Source organism: Camelus ferus, chromosome 10, assembly GCF_009834535.1.
Source record: "Camelus ferus isolate YT-003-E chromosome 10, BCGSAC_Cfer_1.0, whole genome shotgun sequence".
NCBI classification, from domain to species: Eukaryota; Metazoa; Chordata; class Mammalia; order Artiodactyla; family Camelidae; genus Camelus; species Camelus ferus.
The window spans coordinates 64,081,714-64,098,637 of NC_045705.1; the positions used below are offsets into that span (position 1 = coordinate 64,081,714).

The window sequence follows — 16,924 nt, forward strand, 5'->3', positions numbered from 1 at the left end:
ACTTCGATATTTTTGACATACAACAGGCAAATATTCACAATGTCTCCAAACTGGATATAGCATAAAGATCCATCAACAGTAGAATAGATAAATCAATTCTGTTATATTATATACAGATTTTTCTGGACTTACAATGGGGTTATGTCCAGATAAATCATGCACAACCATGCATATACCAAAACCACGTAGAACTGTACACTTTAAATGGGTGAGTTGCATGACATATGAGTTATACCTTAATAAAGCCATTTTAAAAGAAGAAAAAAAGTCAAGATACTTAAAAGGAGAAACAAGATCCTTTCAATAATGATGCTAGATATGTGTATAAAATATAATGATGTTAGATTTGGGTATAAAAATACTTTTAGCTTACCTCATAATATGTACAAAATTAACTCAAAATGGACTGTAGACTTAGCTTAAGAGCTAACTAATTTAAAGTTTAGAACATAATATAGCAGAAAATCTTTGTGACATTGTGACATGCAAAAATTATTTGAAGAATTTTATAGCATAACCTATAAAATATATAATTGACAAAATAGAATTCATCAAGATTAAAAATGTTTGCCTTTTGAAAGACATAGGAAAAAAGCCACTGAGAAGTATCTAGCATAAAATTTTTAACATTCTTTATTGAGTTATAGTCATTTTACAAAGTTGTGTCAAATTCCAGTGTAGAGCACAATTTTTCAGTTATACATGAACATACATATATTCATCATCACATTCTTTTTCACTGTGAGCTACCACCAGATCTTGTATATATATTTCCCTGTGCTATACAGTATAATCTTGTTTATCTATTCTACATATGCCTATCAGTATCTACAAATTTTGAACTCCCAGTCTGTCCCTTCCCACCCCCCTGCCCCCTGGCAACCACAAGTTTGCATTCTATGTCTGCGAGTCTGTTTCTGTTTTGTATTTATGTTCATTTCTTTCCTTCTTTTCTTTTCTTTTTTCTTTTCTTTTCTTCTCTTTTCTTTTTTTCTACCTTTCTTCCTTCCTTTCTTCCTTCCTTCCTTCCTCTCTTTCTTTCTTTCTTTCTTTCTTTCTTTCTTTCTTTCTTTCTTTCTTCTTCTTTCTTTCTTTCTTTCTTCTTTCTTTCTTCTTCCTTCCTTTCTTTCTCTCCTCTCTCTCTCTCTCTCTCTCTCTCTCTCTCTCTCTCTCTCTCTCTCTCTCTCTCTCCTTCTTTCCTTCCTTCCTTCACCTCACACCAGTCAGAATGGCCATCATTCAAAAACCTACAAGTGATAAATGCTGGAGAGGCTGCGGAGAAAAGGGAGCACTCCTACACTGCTGGTGGGAATGCAGTTTGGTGTAGCCACTGTGGAAAACAGTATGGAGATTCCTCAAAAGACTAGACTTACCATATGACCCAGGAATCCCATTCCTGGGCATATATCCAGAAAGAAGTCTACTTCAAAAAGACACCTGCACCTCAGTGGTCATAGCAGCACTATTTACAATAGCCAAGACATGGAAACAGCCTAAATGTCCATCAACAGATGACTGGATAAAGAAGAGAGTATAATTATACAATGGAATACTATTCAGCCATAAAAACAACAACATAATGCCATTTGCAGCAACATGGATGTTCCTGAAGAATGTCATTCTAAGTGAAGTAAGCCAGAAAAGGAAAGAAAAATACCATATGAGATCACTCATATATGGAATCTAAAAAAATTTTTTAATGTCCTTTATCTTATTTATTTATTTTACATCTTTATGTTTATTCTCCTGCAACATATTGTAGTTATTGCCTTTCCACTTACGGTGTTCTCATTTCTATAGCTTCCTGTTTCATTTCTATGTAGAGTAGACCTTTCAATATTTCTTTTAGTATGGGTTTAGTATTGCTGAATTCTTTTAGTTTTTGCTTGTCTGTGAAATTCTTTCTCTCTTCTTCTACTCTAAAGGATAATCTTGCCAGATAGAGTATCCTAGGTTGCAGCTTTTTCTCATTCAGGACTTTGAATATATCTTGCCTCTCCCATCTGGCCTGCAGTGTTTGTGTAGAGAAATCAGCTGAAAGCCTTATGGGGGTTCCCTTGTAATTAACTCTGTTTTTCTCTTCCTGCCTTTAGAATCATTTCTTTATCTTTAACTTTGGCCATCTTAATTATAATATATCTTGGTATTGGTTTGTTTGGGTTCTTTTTGTTTGGTACTCTCTGTGCCTTCTGTACTTAGATATCTATTTCCTTCTTTCAGTTTGGAAAGTTTTCAGTCATGATTTCTTCAAATACCCTTTCAATCCCCTTTGCACTTTCTTCTCCTTCTGGGACCCTTATTATGTGTAGGTTGGCATATATTATCCCACAGGTCCCTTAGGCTGCTTTCATTGGTTTTTACTTGCTTTTCAGGCTGCTGTTCTGATTGGGTGACTTCTGTTACCTTGTATTCTAAGTCACTTGTACTTGCTGGCTCACGTCTAGGGCCAGGGATTGCAGAGACCCTCTCTGTCAGTTTCCCTTAGTTCTGTCTGCCAAGTGGTTGCCACTTTCTCCTCCAAGCCTTGGAAGCTCTGCTTCTGTCTCCATTGACCTCCTGGCTGGAGAGAGGGCATCATAGCTGAGGGTGCCTTTCTTCCTATGCTGCTCCCTCTCTGCAGGACTTGTCCTGCATTGATTTTTTCTTTTTTCTTACTGGATTTTGTAAGAATTCCCCTGTATTTTGAAGTGAGAGACATTCTGCCAGAGTTCACTGTTCTGTGTGATTCAATTGGTTTGTAGATGTAATTCTTGTTGCTTGTGGGAGAGGGCGAGCTGTGAGTCTCTCTACTCTGCCTTCTTGGCTCAACCTCCTAACTGTATATTAAAAGGATTATATACCATGAATGAGTAGAATTTATCCCCAAAATGCAAAGGTGATTCATCATGAGAAAATGGATCAATGTAATATATCACTTTAATGGAATGAAGGGAAAAACCCCATAATTTCAACTGATACATAGGAGGCATGTAATAAAACCTAACACTTTCATGATAAAAATAATAAAACTATTAGGAATAAAAAAGAACTCATTCAACAAGTTAAAAGATATTTAAGAAAAAAAGCTACAGCTAACTTCATACTCAATGGTGAGAAAAATAAAAATTTTCACACTAAGATCAGGAGCAAGACAAAAACTAAAAATAGACTTACCATACAATCCACCAATAGCACTCCTGGGCTTATATCTGGAGAAAAATATAATTCAAAAAGACACTTGCACCACAATGTTCATAGCAGCACTAATTACAATAGCCAAGACATGGAAACAACACAAATGTTCATTGACAGATGAATGGATAAAGAAAATGTGGTATATACACACAATGGAGTACTACTTAGCCATAAAAAATAAAATGTCATTTGCAGCAATATGGATGGACCTGGAGATCGTTATTCTAAGTCAAGTGGGCCAGGAAGAGAAAGTGCCATACTGATATCATTTATATGTGGAATCTTAAAAGAGGACACAAATGAACTTATTTACAAAATGAAACAGATTCACAGACATAGATAACAAACTTATGGTTACCAGGGGGTAAAAGGGGTGGGAAGGGATAAACTGGGAATTAAAAATTGCACCTCTTGGGGAATGATGGAAATGTTAGCTATCTTGATTGTGGTAGTGGTTTAAAGGTGTATACATCTATCAAAATTTAAAGAAAAAAATGTCTACTTTCACTGCTGCTATTCAACATTATACTGGAAAATCTGGTTATGACAATTAGAAAAGAAAGAGAAATGGAATTTACCCACATTGAAAAAGAATAGTTAAATCTACCTATATTTATAGATGGCATGATCATATATATATATATATATATATATATATATATATATATATATATATATATATATATATATACAGAGAGAGAAAATTCCAAAGAATGCAAAAGAAAGCTATCAGAGCTTATAAATGAATTCAACAAAGTTGCTAAATATAAGATAAGCACACAAAAATCAGTTGTCTTTCTATATACCTAGAGTAAACAATCTGAAAAGGAAATCAAGGAAGTTATTACCCTTACAAAATCTTCTAAAAGAGTAAAATACTTAGAAAAAATTTAACCTAGGAAGAGTAAGTCTTGTACATTGAAAAGTATAAAGCCTTGCTGAAAGAAATTAGAGAAGACCTAAATAAATGGAAATGTATCCCATGTTAATGAGGTAGGAAGACTTAATATTACAACTAAGTCAACCGTACCTAATGCAATCTACAGTTTCAGTGGAATCCCTATCAAACTCCAATGCTATTTTTTCTAGAAATGGAAAGGCTCAATATCAAAATCAGTATGAATTTGGGTCTCCAAATAGCCTAACAACATTGAAAAAGAAGAGTAAATTCAGAGGACACACGTCTTGGTTTCAGAACTATTATAAAGCAATAGTAAACAAATATTTTGGCAGAAGGAGAATACACACACACACACACACACACAGAGCAATGTAATAGAACTGAGAATCTAGGAATAAACCCATGTATTTATAGCCAACTGACTTTTGACAAGAGTGCCAAATCATTCAATGTGGGAGAGAACAGTGTCTTCAGCAAATGTTGTTGAACAGCTAAATGGCCACATAAAATAGAATAAAGTTTACTCTTACTTAACACTATACACAAATTTATCTCAGAATGGATCAATGACTAATATCTAGGAGTCAAAACCTCAAAACTCTTAAAAGAAAGCATAGAAGTATTCTTAGAGACCAAAAGCACAAATGACAAAAGAAAAATAGGTAAATTGGACTTGATCAAAGTAAAAAAAAATTGTGCATCAAAGGACATTATCAAGAAAGTGAAAAGACAACCTATAAATAGGTGAAAATATCTGGAAGTCATTTATCTGATAAGGGTTTAATATCTGGAATATATAAAGAACTCAACAACAAGATTGCAAACCAATTAAAATGTTAGTAATAGACTTGTATAGATATTTCTACAAAAAATAAACATATGGCACATGAAAAGATCCTCAACATCATCAGTTGTTAGAGAAATGCAAATAAAAACTGTATGGGAAACCAAACTACACCTACACCTATGAGTATAATAAAACAAAATCAGATACAGTGTTAGCGAGCATGTGGATAAACTGAAAATATTTGTACATTGATGGTGAAGTCACTGTGGAAAATAGTCTGGCAGATCTTCAAAAATCTGAACACAGAATTGTCATATGAACCAGCAAATACATTCCTAGGTATATACTCTAAAAATAGACTTAAATAATTGTACATCAATGTCCATTACAGCATGATTTATAATACCTAAAGATGACAATCAAGTATCCATCAACAGGTTAATGTATAAACAAAATACAGCATGTACATATGTGTATATAATGGAATATTGTTCATCCAGAAAAGAGAATGAAGTTCTGGTACCTGGTACAATATGGATGAACCTTGAAAAAATTATGCTAAATGAAATCAGCCTGGAACAAAACGACTAATGTTGTATGCATCCCATTATATAAAATACCTAAAATAGGCAAATTAATGGAGACAGAGCATATATTAGAGATTATCAGTAGGATAAGAAGGAAGGGGCAACTAGAGGCAGGTATTGCTTAATGGTTATAGAATTTGACTTTATCTAATTCTGTCATTTTTTTGTGTGTATTTCAAACTTTCATTGAGGTCAGATACATTTGACATTTTTAGCATTATTATTTCTGAAAATGTACTTTGTTTTGAAATTTATTTCATTTGATATTAATATAAAGAAATCATCCTTATTATTATTACTGTTTGAATTATACATCTTTTTCTGTCAATTTACTGTCAACCTGTAATGTTTTAGCACTATTGTGGGCAGAATAAAATTAGATCATTTTTTAAACCTATTCTGGTAATCTCTATCATTTCATAGAGTGTTTATGCCATTACCAATTAGTTTGATGTGATTGTTGTTATGCTTTTGTTTCAGTCTACCATTTTATTTTTTGCTTTCTAGATTATTTTCTTGATGGCGATAATGATTATGATTACAATTATTTGATGCCAATTTTGTTCCTGTGTTTCACATTTTCTGCCTTTTTGCGGGGGTGAATTGTTTGAATATTTTAAGAGTTCTATTTTAAATATTGTAGAGGAATTCCCAATTCCAATCCATTTTAAAAAAATTACTGGGCAAATGGATTAGCACACCCTGTTTAGTCCAAGTGGTATCCACTAATGTCTCCTTTTCTTGACACTCAAGAAACACAGAATTCTCTTTTCCTTATTTGACCTTTACCATCGTTCTCCATCTTACATAATTGTTTCCTCTGAGTAATGTCTTTAATTTCCTCTGTCTGGGTTATGGTACTGATACTGTGTTCTAGGTAAAACACATTGCCTAAGGCCTTTAAATCCAGATTCAACAAAAAGTGGTACTTACTTCTATAAACGTTAAATAACTTGGATACTTTGTCAACTGATCTTTTGCATCAGTTTAGCCTTAATTTAATTCTGTCTTAATTCAGTCTGGTCCTAGAGACCAGACAATTTTTGCTCTCTTGTGTTCTAGACACTATATATGTTGTCTGCTATGCTAACTACATATGCTAATACAGTGGGTGCTTATGGTATATTATGATTTCCAACAGTGTAGTTTCTTTTATGTGGTATCACTTGTTGTCAGAGTCCCCCTGGTGATTGGAGGGAGGATGAAGTTTTGGTATTGTTAGTGTATATTATAGACAAGGAGTGTTATTTTGAGGAAATTTATGTTGTTGGTTTAGCTCTTAATTTCTTAAGCTTCCAGGTACAAAGAAATCAGTTGTTAAAACATTCTCTATATTTTAGCATATACTTCCATTTTCGTAAATTTTTACCCATATTATTATGCTCACATAATCTAACCTGCCTCTCTGTTGCCTAGGTTTGGGAGAAGGTTGATTCTCAGATGGTGTTTGTTCCAGCTCGCCATCTCTGGGACCTGTACGGCCTTTGCTCCCACCTTCCTCATTTACTGCTCACTACGCTTCTGGTCAGGTTGTTCTGTGGTGGTCATCATGTTAATTAACGGTGTGCTCAGTAAGTCAGCAATTTTGGTCTACTCCATTTTCCAACCCTTGAATTTGACCTTGAAGTTTCACATTTATCTGACATTAATATCCCAACTGGATTTTCTTTCAGTTGTGGAGTGGACAAGTTCCCAGTCAAAAGCAATGGCAGTAACACTGCTAACCTCTGCCAGTAGTGTTGGACAGATAATACTGGGAGGACTGGCTTTTGTTTTTCGAGAGTGGCGCACCCTCCAGCTGGTGGTGTCTCTACCTTTCTTTGTCTTCTTTATCTCCTCATGGTATGAGCCTTCTCTCTCACTCTGTATCATAGGAACCTGGGATAAAAATGCATATTAAATCAGAATATACTGATTTTCTTAATTCCTGGACCCTTTCTTATTGTTTAGACCTGAGACCCATGTCTCTCATCTGTTTACTCTGTGCAACTTGAGAAGCAGAAAAGATAGTAACAAAGACCTATCTGCCTTGGAGTTCTAGGTGTTTTCTGCCATCTTACTTCCTAACTCTTACCCAGTTTAGTGGTCATAGGGTTATTCCAATATTATTTTACATAGTATAAAATATAGACACAAATATTTTAAAAGAAATATTTTAAATTCATTTTTTTTATTTGGAATGAACCAGGTTATGGTATAATAGTCCATGATTTTCAATATTGTAGATACAATAAAGGATAAAAGGAAGAGGCAGCAAATTTATTCACAGAACTATCTGACAAAATAGCAACATAGTTTCTCTAGTAGTGAAAGTGACATGCAGATTGGGAGAGTTGTATTATATATTCAGCACTCTCTTCTCTGAAATAATTTTAACAAACTTTAATGTATGGATAACCTCATTCCTACACTTAAAATCAGTCTAGGGAGAATCAGATTTAGTCAATCACAGAGAGATGATGACAGATTTAATATAGTGATATGTGTTCAGAGAACGAGGATTGATCCATGTCCAACTCATCTATTATCTTATTCTAGCCACATAACAAGCTTACATGGAAGAAGGCACTCCTGTACCCATGCCATTGTTGAGAAAACTGAAGCAGATGTAAATAAGTGACTCACTTGGGTACTTAGCTACCGACATAGCTGGTAGTGGCAGCAGTACTTGCAATCTTCATTGGGCTTTAAGCTTACATAATTTGGGTGTTCTTTTAAAAAAACATGTATTATAAATGTATAGTATGAGCACAAAGTTGATAGAACTCATGCCAAGCTTTGGGAGGGAATTATGCATGTGTGGGACTCTCTCGTTTAAGCTTCATAAGCTTCTTGGAAAATCTCCTAAAGAGTAAGAAGAGAGTCAATTTGACTCCAAAGGCTGTGATCCTTTGCATGTAGTACACCTTTAAGTGTACTGCATGGAGTGATCATTCTCATATTTTCCTAGTATTTGTGTAAATTACATGGTTTCTGTTCTTAACCCAACAAGTGAATGTTGGATATTAGATGGAAGGCAAAAGCATCCATTGTGAATAATCATATGACAAGCAGAAGAGAGTTGACTGCATATGTATGCCCTTCTTTCATCAGGTGGCTGGCGGAATCTGCTCGGTGGCTGATTGTCACCAATAAGCCAGATAAGGGCTTAAAGGAACTTAAAAAATTTGCACAAAGAAATGGAATAAAGAATGCTGAAGAAACTCTGAACATGGAGGTGAGCAGGAAAGGGAAAGTGGTTACTGAGTTGGAGGGCAGTCATAAACTGACACCTGCCTTCTCCTTATTGAGACAGACAAACTGCTTTTCTAACTAGGGCAGCTAGTTGAGGATGCAAGCTTAATTCCCTCATCTTCCATGGCTATCTCATAGAAAAGATGCTTTGACCACTGTGCAGTTACTTCCTCTGGCTCACTTCCTGATTATCTGTAGCCTGTGTACTCTCATGGATGCCCTGCCCCTTCTACTGCCTCATTTTCCAAATATCATTCCTGCTATCTAATTTGCTGGAGTGTTCCTCAACTCCCTACATCTTCCTTCATATCATGTTCACATCTGTGATTGCACATGTACTGTGATACTCTGGAAGGAAAGGGAATACATCTTTCTTGTCCTGTTGGGTACCATTGCTCACCACAATACCTGGCATTGTTTTGGCAAGTGATACATGTTTGTTGTTGTTGAAGGGTTTGAGATCTGCCATGCAGGAGGAGCTGGAGGCAGCACAGACCAAAACTACGATGTTTGACTTGTTCCGCACACCCAATCTACGTAAGAGGATCTGTCTCTTGCTCTTTGTGAGGTGAGTTTCACACAGCATGACAACATTCAAGGAGTGGAGACATAAATCTATTTCAAACTGTGTTGTGAGAAGGAGGTGCTGATTTGGAAGTAATAGATGAGGAAAACACACCAAACAATTGCTTTGTTTGGGAATAGTCAAAAGGTTATAAAAAGACTGACATGGAACTGATTATACAATGAGGAGTAGTTCCATCATGTGACACTTCAAGTCTCTTTACTGGAGACTGATGTTGAGGACTTTCATCACAGTACAGATTTTGGCATTTAATTTTTTCATTGTTTTCTCTCAATTTTAAGTAAATCTTGCAAACAGTAACATGAGGATATCATGAATATATACACCTCAATGAATATTTCAGTATGTAAAAATATAACCAATGTCCATGTCAAGATAGAAAAATCCAAATTCCTCAGAAGGCCCCCTCTTGTATTAGGACAATAACCACTACCGCCTCTGCCCTCCTCTCATTCCCTCCTCCCTGCCCTCTCCTGTGCCAAATAAAACCTAACAACTGTTCTGACCTCCATCACCATGGAGGAGTGTTGCCTGATCTTGACCTTCACATAATGTAAATGATAAAAGTGTTCTGTGACAGGCCCCTCTTACTCATACTCATTCATGTAGATTCGTCCATCGAATGCATGTAACTGTAGTTCATTCTCCCTCCTAGTGTTTTAGTTTACAGTAGAATACACTACAATTTCTTTATGTGCTTCAATGTCTTTGGACTTCTACTTGTTTCCAATTTGGGATGTTATCATTAGGACTTCTAGAAAATCTTATACATTATCTCCTCAGGGAATATAAGTGCTTACTTTGGTAGAGTCAGGGGGAGAGATTTTAAATTCAATTCTGAAGTTTTTAAGAGTTATAAAAAAGCTCATATAGGACCATATAGACCCACTGCTAAGCTTAAGAAATTAACTATTGAATTATACAATTAACCTCTTCCTAGTGGGCTGCTTCTTCAATTAACTGCATTGTGTTTTATCACCTTTCCCTTATCCACTAGGTGACAGACTTAGTTTTCTTAATCCTGGACAGTGTGGAAAGAAAAAGTAGAGATAATGGTCAAAAACAGACTTACTTGCTTGTAATTACTGTGATCTGTGGTGGTTTCTTCTGCTGTAATGTCTAAATGTAGCTCTTTCTTGGTGTAGTAGATAATTAAAGTGGACTCTTTTCCATTAGATGCTTACTAGGGTAAATTGTAGGTCCCCAGTGGAAACCTTTGATTCCACTTCCTGTAGTACAGTTAGTGCATGCCTGTTTGCGTGAATTCTTGCATTTTCTCTCAGCCCTAAAAATTAGATGTGAACTTTAAATTTCCTAGATTTATGTCAGACCCCAGGAGACTGTGCTCCCAGGTCAAGCGGACAAGATAAGTCTCTTTGCAGCTTCAATCACTAGTTGAGAAAAAGGAACCTTGTTACAGTATGGGGGTTGAGGGAGGAAAGGGAGAACTCACAGCATACTGACAACCCTCAAAAAGAAATTATTTCTTAATTTCCAAGTTTCAATCCTATATTCAACTTCTGTATACCATCCAGTTTGGTAATTGGATTGGGTTATGTTTTCCTGTGAGTGCCAACTCTACTAAGTGACTCAGACAAAAGAATGGCAGAAGGAGTATCATTTTTATATATTCTTATCTAATTATTTATGGTAATTTTAAAATAATCACCTTAAAATGAAGTATTATACAAATCAGACTGGATCTTTTTAACACTGATCATTGGTTGCCTGGGTCAATATAATCATCAGCTGTAACACATTGGCTCTAAATTTTATGTCTTGTGTCTTTGTTCGCTACAGATTTGCAAACACAGTACCCTTCTATGGCATCTCTCTCAATCTACAGCACTTTGGGAGCAATATTTTCTTGTTCCAGGTAATCTTTGGAGCTCTCACAACTTTAGTCCGAAGCCTTGTACCTTTAGCACTGAAATATATGGGCCGTCTACCAACCCAGACACTTCTCTTGTTCCTGATGGGACTTTCCATTTTGGTCAACATTTTTGTGTCACAAGGTGAGAGAAGACTGGATTTTAGGGAAAGAAACATTCTTTTCCCTATTCTTCAGGGATTGTATTAGCCACACGTGTCTATAGTCAGGGTCAACTGAGGTCCCAATTATATACTAAGTATTCTCCCAAACCAATCTGAGGGATTATGAGAAATTCTGCTAATAAGTTCTTGGGAAAAGAGACAAAAAAGAGCTTACTCTTTTACGATAGAGTTCTTTCCAGTATTATAAAGCTATAATTAGATATCTTTTTATACTGTGCAGAAAACTCATTCTCTAAAACTTTCTTTAGTGGCTCCCAAATTCTGACAATTTTTTTCCAATGTTACACATAGAAATTTTCTTATGTGTAACATTGATCTAGATCTAACGTCTCTTCAGCTGGCCACTAATAGAGTAGTTCTGTCCTATTACTCTCTGGTGCCATCCTTACCCCATGGCAGTGTTGTATCTACAGCAAGTTGACTGAGTCATTTAGGTTTACCAGGGACTTTCTTGGTTTTAATCAATGAAAATCCCACATTGCAAAACCTCCCTACTCCCAGGTAAACCAAGATAATTGGTCACTTTAGATTCTGGACATTAATTGTAAAGTCATCAAGGTTAAAGCTGAGTCTTAGACCCAGCAATTGTCCACATGACAACCCTACCTTCTACAATAAGGATATAGCAAGTACTCAACAGAATAAGGAAAAGCAAATTTCTTCTAGATTCATCTTGTCTTCTCCTTCTCTGGAAAATATCAGATATATGCAGAGTTCTGCTGTGATGAATTCAGATAATTTTTACCACCTATGTTGATAATTTACATTTCTCAGTTTGACAACTACTCCATGACCCCTCAAACTGTACAATTTTCTTCAATATAGTTCAAAAATACAAGGAAACTATAGGGATTATTTCCTGATCAAGTTTGGTGGATACTAATTCCTTCAGTTCAAATTACTTAGTCTCACTGGTCTTTCTGTCTCCAGAAATGCAGACCCTGCGTGTGACTTTGGCAAGTGTTGGAATCAGCTTTGCTGCTGCCTCTATCACCACTTATTCTGTCCAAAATGTTGAGCTCATCCCCACTCTCCTCAGGTATAAGAGTTTATGGATACTATGCCAGGACCAAAAGTAGGACTTTTGATGTTTATTGCAGGAATAAATGCAATACGATCTGTTAACTATAAAGCAACCATTTGTAATAGAAATAGTAATAATATACTAACAACAATTATACCAAAGTTTATTGAAAATGCTGACTTTGTGCTATGTACTGTGCTAAACAGTATGTCAATGCATCTTGCCATTAATTTTTTTAGACCACTTGTCAGCATAGATGCAATGTGCTACACTCTGTTTAAAATGATGGAAATGGGTCTTAACACACTTTGATCCTGACAAAGGAAGCTAGAAAATTACAGAGCAAATTTCAAAAACAAGTGTTTATCATCAAGCCCATGTATGTAGTTATTGTGTTTTATCTTCCATAGTCAAGTCAAAATCAAATGTTACAAATTACATGTCTGGATTTTTACTGGATGATGATGATGATGATGATGATGATGATGATGATTGCCATTTACACTTCAGGGCAAAAGCTACAGGATTAGATATGGTGGCTAGTAAGTGTGCGTCAGCACTGGCTCCCTTCTTGATGACTCTAGAGATATATCTACCCACCTTGCCCTGGATCATCTATGGAGTCTGTCCAATCACTGCTGGTCTTGCTGTGTTTTTCCTACCTGAAACCAGAAATCTGCCCCTGCCTGACACCATTCAGGATGTGGAAAATAAGTGAGTAAACCTTCTAGCCATCCCCTGTAAACTGTGCGCTTTGGATCTCTGTGTGAGAAAGGCAAAATACTGAATGGGTCCCTCAGGTCACTGGGAAGGCTGAGCCTTGCCTGGGATACTTCCATCTTGGGCCATTGCCTTTCCTGAGTGGCAAGGTCATTTCTACCCATTGTGAGCTCCAGTCTAGACTGCAGAGATCCCCACTGCCCTGTTCTCATTTGTGGCTTCAGCGGTGAAGATTGGCAACTAGCTCTGTTGTGATGGCACATCTTACCTGCCCTCATGATGCCTTCATGATCCTCAGATCCATAAAAGCCTGGGATATACAGAGGAAAGAAATGGGAATGCCCATGGAAGAATAATGTTAGGAAGATTATGTAGAGTCAAACGCTCTCTGTGGAAAAATAATAATGAATGAATCATGTATAGGTGCCTGTAAGATTCAGGCAATTTACTGCCACAAGTAATGGAAAGTTCGAGGATAGGGAAAATAAGAAACTTCTAAAAGATATTTTAAAATAAGAAAAATGTTGCATTAGTGACCTGGGCTTCCAATAATTAAGCTGACAAACTGAGTGACTTAAACCACAGAAATTAATGTCTCACAGTTCTGGAGGGTGGAAGTCTGAGCCTTGTTTGGAAGGCTCTGCACACTGTGAAGGCTCTAGGGAAAGACCTGTTTCAGGTATCTCCAAACTTCTGGTCTTTCCTTGTTTTGGGGCAGTACAACTCCAATGTTCCTGTCATATGGTCTCTGGGGTCTCTATGTCCAAAATTTCCCTTTTTATAAAGACACCAATCATTGGATTAGGGGCCCACACTGCTCCAATATTACCTCATATTAATTAATTATATCAACAACTCTATTTCCAAATATGGTAATCTCGCATTCTGAGACACTGAGAGTTAAGACTTTAATATATGAATTTTTGGAGGGACACAAATCATGCATAACAAGTGAGAAGTTCCCTTAAGGTTTTCAATCCTCCTCTTGGCTTCCCAAAGGTGTCTAAAAGAGACCAAGTGAGAGTAGCAACTTTCAAAAGTGCTTTTTTGGGTCTGCACAGTCAGCAGAGCCTTTTCCAGCCTGTGTGTCAATGGACTTTATTGGGTTATGAAAAACTGATGGTTAGAGTATGATTTTTTACTTGTGCATGGAGTGTACACAAACTTACTTTTATCTTTTCTGTTTTTTTAATATTTGTTTTTATTTGCTGATTGGTTGGTTGATTGGTTATTTATGTTTTGTTTTTCCAGCAAAAAAATCTCAAGAAAAGTAAATGAAAAAGATTCCTACATGAAAGAGACAAAATTTTAAGGCGTTTCATGGTCTCACTGGTGAGGAAGAGAAACTATGAAGAAAAGAAACCCCAGGCGTTTTTCTTTATATCTACAAACTACCAAGAAAATATACTAGCAAAATGAATCTAATGAATTTCACTTATAAATATGGCATTAATTTCCAATTAAAAATATAATTTGTGGGAACATTTGATTCCATTGAAAATCTAATATTTGGGGGAAGTACTTGAAAAAGTTTCAAATTTGTCAATAAATTATTGATAGACAAGATAATTCAGAAACAGAGGAACACCTTTCAATTAGGATGTGACTGGTTGATGTATGGAGCAGCATATGGTGAACTCTATCTTAAATGTACAAAAACCAGAACAGTAGAGCATATGTAACCCGAAATTAAAACAAATCCAGAAACAGATCCTAACACATGTCCACTTAAACATGATACTTTTGACATCATGAATCACCAAATAGAAAGATTATGTGATCTTTGGAAGTACATTCACTGAAACAATAACATGGTGAACTTTTAATGGTGGATTTTTAAATGATTGTTACTTTTTATGTGCAATTTTCTATCTTTGTATTTTGAACAATTAGCACATGAAATTTAAAATATAAAGATATCAACATTGAAGAGAAATAACAAGCAATTTTTAAAATGTATGTACTTTAATAAAATCACAAGTTAAAAATGTTATTCCCAGTATCATGACTAATTAAGTATGAAAAGCTGTTCAAATATAATAGTAATTTAAGATAAACCCAATTTGAAATATAAGCTGTAATTTTCAAACAGCAGATTTGAAAATACTAATAATTCTAATTTTGGGTGAGGGCACACTGCAGTGGGCATTCATAAAGGTGAAAACATGGTACAACAGAAAAAAAATCAAACATACTATAAAGCTGCTAAAACAGTTGGCATTATACTAAGAGTTTTATTCAATTTGTATTTCAGAAAGTGCTTGTTGAGCATGTATAACTTACAAAGGACTTGGTTTGTCCTTGTGGATATTGAAATTTTTTTTTCCTGTTGAATTAGTTTTTTTTTTAAGTTTGAAGTATAATCAATTTACAATGTTGTGTCAATTTCTGGTGTACAGCATAATAATTCAGTCATACATATACATACATAGATTCATTTTCATATTCTTTTTCATTATAGGTTACTATAAGATATTGAATATAGTACCCTGTGCTATACAGTATAAATTTGTTGTTTATCTATTTTATATATAGTAGTTGAGATTTAATGAGGCACAAATCATAAAATCAGGAAGTTCACAAATGCAGGATGTCACATTGTGCTGTTCTACAGATCTATGTGATTTTAACTTGGAGGCTCAAGTTTCCAAATTGGTGGGATTCCAGAATTATTTTGGGTGCATATACATCAATACCTCTCTATCTCAGGAATTAAGATTCCAGCATCTTTATGCAAAGCCAAAATTATGGGTTACAGAACACAGAAGAATTTCTTAAATTTCTGTTAAAAAACATTACTAGCTCTCTGAAAAAGCACCCTTAACCCATGTCCACTTTGCAGTTCTACAACTGTGCCTTTCCCAATAGATTTTGTCAAATATATTGAGATGAACATCTGCTTTTCCTTGTTTAGTCTGTTTTAGTGGTGAATTATACTGATATATTTTAAAATGTTAAACTAACCTTCTACTAGAATAAGCCTACTTGTTCAGAAAATAGAAACCATTGGCCATCTTAATTATAATATGTCTTAGTGTAGACCTGTTTCAGTTCTTGTTTGGGACCTTCTGTGCTTCCTGTACTTGGATATCTATTTCCTTCTTTATTTGGAAAGTTTTCAGTAATGATTTCATCAAATACCTTTTCAATCTTCTTTGCTCTTTCTTCTCTTTCTGGGACCTCTATTATGCATAGGTTGGCATGCTTTATATTATCCCGTAGGTCCCTTATATTGCTTTCATTGGTTTTTACTTGCTTTTCGGTCTGCTGTTCTAACTGGGTGATTTCTGTTATCCTGTCTTCTAAGTCACTTATTCGTTCCTCTGCATTATCTAGTCTGCTTTTGACTATCTATAGCTCAGCTCTTATCTCAGCCATTGAGTTTTCTTTTTTGAATTGGCTCCTCTGTATAGTTTATTTCCTTTTTGTAGTATTCTCTATCTCTATTCATAGTCTCATTTCCTTCAGTGCTTTTGTCACCCTCTTTCTGAAGTCATGATCTAGTAGACTGTTGAGGTCTATCTCATTGTTCTTTCAGGGGATTTCTCTTGTTCTTTTTATTGGGAGTAGTTTCTCTGCCTCTTCATTTTACTCATATCTCTCTGGCATTATGGATTATGGAGTCAGTTATCTACTGTGGTCTTGAAGGTCTTTTTTTTTAAAGGATGCCTTCCTGTGTGTGTGAGTGTGCACCTCTAATAATTTTGTCATGGGGTCTGTTTTAAGTATGGATAGTTGCCACATCTTTCTTCCATGTGTGTTGGCTGTTATACCTTTGATTGGGGGGTGTGGCCAGTGTTGTGGTGACCAGAGCCTGTGCTGGTTGTTAAGGGCCTCCTTTTGTTCTGTGGTTGTC

The 16,924-nt window shown here is 35.6% G+C and overlaps 1 protein-coding gene across 1 annotated transcript; it reads left to right on the forward strand.

Moving 5' to 3' along the window:
- Positions 1-6,863: 6,863 nt before the first annotated feature.
- Positions 6,864-15,106, forward strand: LOC102504499 (solute carrier family 22 member 10; the record flags this gene model as incomplete). The annotated part of the gene is made up of 8 exons (XM_032489634.1): positions 6,864-7,020; positions 7,123-7,291; positions 8,543-8,666; positions 9,136-9,251; positions 11,070-11,284; positions 12,255-12,363; positions 12,859-13,062; positions 14,320-15,106. Coding segments are annotated over 8 exons (1,155 nt in total), but the record flags the coding sequence as incomplete, so codon positions are not given.
- Positions 15,107-16,924: the final 1,818 nt, after the last annotated feature.